The 4,541-nt window shown below is 43.1% G+C and overlaps 1 protein-coding gene across 1 annotated transcript; it reads right to left on the bottom strand.

The window, feature by feature from the left end:
• Positions 1 to 288: 288 nt before the first annotated feature.
• LOC117676257 (protein S100-A9-like) lies at positions 289 to 4,132 on the bottom strand. The gene is made up of 3 exons (XM_034435642.2): positions 4,065 to 4,132; positions 2,536 to 2,699; positions 289 to 575 (listed from the first exon to the last, which is right to left on the bottom strand). Exons 2-3 carry the CDS (start codon positions 2,677 to 2,679, stop codon positions 432 to 434), a joined length of 288 nt encoding a protein of 95 aa, XP_034291533.1. The 5' UTR covers positions 2,680 to 2,699; positions 4,065 to 4,132; the 3' UTR covers positions 289 to 431.
• Between the last annotated feature and the right edge of the window lie 409 nt (positions 4,133 to 4,541).

Genomic DNA, 4,541 nt, shown 5'->3' on the forward strand with positions numbered 1-4,541 from the left:
AGAGCTCAGCTGGTAAATTAAAAAAAAAACGCAGTGACAATGACCTCCAAGATCCCTTCCAACTCTGTTACTAATATGCAGGACAAGCTGTTAACTGGCCTCAAGAGGGCTGGCCTCTTTTTTTAAAAAAAAGCTCCAGATAAGGGGGAAAAAAACCCAACTTTATGATTTGTTTATTTATTACCTTTAGATGCCTTCGTTAGCCAAGTTTGAGAAACACGGCTAATCTATTTGTGATCCGCCCCCCCAAAAAAATTAAACCTTGAAGAAAAACGACAACAAAACCACTTTTTTTTTGGGAGAAGATTAAATTCTTTATTGTGGCCCCACCCCCAGGACTGAGCCCAGAAGGCTTGTGTGGGAGGGGTAAACCATGGTTAGGTTAGAGAGGAGAAGCAATCCGGTGACAATCTCGGCCTCCCGTCGCTGCCTCAGTGGCCATGGTGGAACTTGTGATGGCACGCGATCAAGAACTTGCCGATGAAAGCCATGGTTTCCTCGAAGGACAGCTGCCCGTCCTTATTCTGGTCTAGCTCCTTGAAAAGGCGGTCGATGTCTTCCGGTTTCTTACTTCCCTGCAAATCCCAAAAGAAGAAAAAACGTGTTTTTTTTAAAAAAAAAAAAAACTGATAGGCCTGGAAAAACTAGCTCTCTCTTTTTTTCTTTTTTTTTTTTTTACATTTCATTTCTTTTTATTGTATAAAATACCCCCAAAAAAACCAGAAAAGAAAAGAGGAAATTAAGGGAAGGAAAGAGGACGGGAAAAAGGAGGTGTGGAATACAAGAGGGAAGAGGGAAAAAAGAAAGAAAGAATGTCCAACTCTTCCTAACACGGTACAAAATAAACCTCAATTTTTTTTTGTTTTTAATGTATAACTAGTCATTTCTGGAACACCAAATCTTTCGAATCCACAAAAGCAAAAGCAAATTTCATTTTTGTTTTATTTATTTATTTATTTATTTATTTATTTATTTATTTATTTATTTATTTATTATATTTCTATACCGCCTTTCTCCCGTAGGACTCAAGGCGGTGTACAGTCAAGAAAAATATAGACACGCAAACATCATAAAATTGCTAATTAAAATTATTACTTAGTTTGGTCAATTAAATAAAACCCAGAATTAGATAACATTTAAAAAATCTTTCTTTCTTCACAAGCCCAAATTCCCAGAAGTGATACTCAAATAAGAACATTTTTTCCTCTTTAAATAAAGTATTTAATTTAACCATTCCTACTTTATCTTCCTCGCTATGGAAATAACGTGTATTTTTCTATTTGGACCCAGTAATCTTTTTGAACTGTCACCATTTTTATTTACAAAAATTGATGGTATTCTTTCGAATTTCTTCAGCCTTCCTGAAACCATTTTTTTTCCTTTCTTTCTGCCTTTCTTTCACCTTCCTCTAGCTTTTTCTTTTTTTGAGAGAGAGAGAGAGAGAGAGAGAGAGAGAGAGAGAGAGAGAGAGAGAGAGAGAGAGAGAGAGAGAGAGAGAGAAAGCATCATTGGGAAAAAAAACTCAGAAGGTGATTCATTTAATGACCAGTGCTGGAGAAAAACAGGATTTATGACCAGTCCTCTTGAGGACTCTTGAGGGCTTGAGGACTACAGTTAGTCCTCGATGTACGACGGTTCATTTAGTGACTGTTCCAAGTTACAACGGCACTGAAAAAAAGGGACTAAAGCCCATTTTTCACACTTAACGACCGTCGCAGGATCCCCGTGGTGATCGGATCAAAAATCCAGATGCTTGGCCGCCGTCTCATCGTTACGACGGTCGCAGTGCCCGACAAGCAAAGTCAACGGGAAGCCAGATTCGCTGAACTAACTTACGAACTGCAGCAATTCACTTAACAACAGAGGCAAGAAAAGTCGTGAAACAGGGCGGAACTCCCGAAACAACTGAAATTTGGGGGTCCATTCCGGCCATAAGTCAAGGACTGCTTGTATCTTTGGCTTTTTTTTTTTTTGCTCTGTTTTTGCCCCAATTTTGGAAGCCGTATGAAAAGGATCGCCAACAAGAGGGGAGAGGCTGCAGTACTCTCAGCAACCACCAGAGGCCGCCACCACACCGTTCCGTGAAGCTCCTGTTGATGCCTTCAAAAATTCTTCTTACCAAAAGTGGATTTTTTTTCTTCAAGAAGCAGCTGGACTTCCTGTTTTTTTTTTTTTCTTTGAAGACGTTTCGTTTCTCATCCGAGAAGCTGCTTCTGCTGCTCCTCACCAGCCAGCCAGAGCTGAAGAAGCTTCTTGGATGAGAAGCAAAACATCTTCAAAGAAAAAAACCAGAAAATCCAGTTGCCTCTTGGAGAACAAAAAGAACCTTTGGGACAACTGTGACTTGAATGATGGAGACCCTCTGTACCTTCTTGACTTCCAAGCTTCTTGCTACCTTCTGCTTCTTGACTTCCAAGCTTCTTACCTTACATGGTGGACCTCCATTTCTACCTTCTCCCCTTCCCTTCCCTTCCCCTGCTATCCTTGCCCAATTTTTTAAAAAATATTCAAAGGAAAATAAAGTTTTTCTCTCACCTGAATGAAGTTTGGAAACTGTTCCTTCAGCATCTTGGCAAACTCGGCCTTGGAGAGCATGTCATAGTGTTCCTTTTGAATGGAGTATTTGTGAAAGATGTCGATGATGCATTCGCAACATTTTTCCATCTGAGTTTGAGACATCTCGATTCGCTTCTTCTGATCTGGGAATATCAAAATTATCGGTCACTTAATTGCAAGGCAGGGAGTGCTATTCAGCAGGTTCTGACAGGTTCTGGAGAATCGGTAGTGGAAATTTTGAGTAGTTCAGAGAACCGGTAGCGGAAATTTTGAGTAGTTCAGAGAACCGGTAGCGGAAATTTTGAGTAGTTCGGAGAACCGGTAGCGGAAATTTTGAGTAGATCAAAGAACCGGCAAATACCACCTCTGGCTGGCCCCAGAGTGGGGTGGGAATGGAGATTTTGCAATATCCTTCCCACTGGAGTGGGGAGGGAATGGGGATTTTGCAATATCCTTTCCCCTGGAGTGGGGAGGGAATGGGGATTTTGCAATATCCTTCCCCCTGGAGTAGGGAGAGAATGGGGATTTTGCAATATCCTTCCCCTGGAGTGGGGTGCAAATGGAGATTTTGCAGTATCCTTCCCCCGCCACGCCCACCAAGCCACGCCCACCAAGCCACACCCACAGAACCAGTAGTTTAAAAAAATTGAATTACACCACTGGCACAAGGCAAGGTTGGAAGCCTTCAACTCACCCGAACCTCTAAGCACAAAGGGTTGAATTTAAGCTTCCGTTGTTGATCTAATTTTTTCCCTCCTTTTTCCTTCCAAATAGTCCTTCCCAATATTATAGAAACTTATCAATAATAGAATTAACTCCCATTAAACAGGACGTGAGAACAATCAGTCGAGGAGTTACCTCCATTTGCTCCATTGACCTCCAAAGTCCCTGCCAGCCCCAGGACTCTACAATATTATGATTCTACGATTCAACAGTTGAGATGGTTTTCCAATGGTCCAGTTGGGCCATTCAGAAAAGAGATCAGTTGATCTCCAAGATGAAAGGAGAAGGAGAAGTTGATTCTGACCACGATCTCCACACCTTCTTGGGCCCCTTTCCCCTTTATTGGCACGTGGCCAGTAGAAAGTGCCCATCCCAGGGTGGCCAGATCTGGTTTGTGTCAAGAAGAGACCTTAACAACAACAACAACAAAAAATAAGAGAAGGTCCATAGGTCTGGAAAGAAGGTGGGCTTGTAATGAAGACCCAACGGGATATTGCTTCATCCTTGTCGGACCTTCAAAAGTCTTTCGGAAGCCCTGGCTCTCCCCCTGGAGCTCAAGCCACTAGTCCTCATGCTTCTCCCTTAACTGCTTGGCCCGGAGATCCAGCCTCGAGGCTGCAAAGCTGAAGTTCTCCAGATCTTCAGACCCAAAGCTGAATCTGAGGTTCTCACCCCAGATTCTGCTGTCTTGGACAAGGCGACCCCTCCTTAAAATCTCTCAGGTTCTGGATCTAGAGAGGTTTCGAACCCCTGGCCAAGAACCCTCCCAAGGTCTCCCCACTTACCTCCGACGCCGATCGGTAAGAGAGCAAGGTTGGTCTCGGATGGGGTTGAGGAGCCTTCCGACGGTGTCCCCTTTTATAGGCCTGTCCAGAGCTTGGACCCCACCCTCCCTTGCGAAATTGTCCTCTGCCCCCCACCCCTCACACACACACACTTGGCCCTCGCAATTTTCTTCTCTTGCTCAAGATCTCTCAGGGCTTCGTCAATCGTTTGACTTCCCTGCAGGTAAATTTCCTGGACAACAACCGATTCTGCATTGTCACTATGTCGTCCTAAGATTGTGTGTAAACACATTGATTCTTTTGCTCAATCTCTGTAAACATCAAGACTGGGTCTGCTTTTATCTCTTCTTCTTCTTCTTCTTCTTCTTCTTCTTCTTCTTCTTCTTCTTCTTCTTCTTCTTCTTCTTCTTCTTCTTCTCCTTCTCCTCCTCCATCTCCTTCCCCTTCCCCTCCCTTTCTCTTTCTTTGCTCCTTTTC

Source organism: Pantherophis guttatus, chromosome 18 (genome assembly GCF_059756535.1).
Source record: "Pantherophis guttatus breed Tessera chromosome 18, ASM5975653v1, whole genome shotgun sequence".
Taxonomy (NCBI): Eukaryota; Metazoa; Chordata; class Lepidosauria; order Squamata; family Colubridae; genus Pantherophis; species Pantherophis guttatus.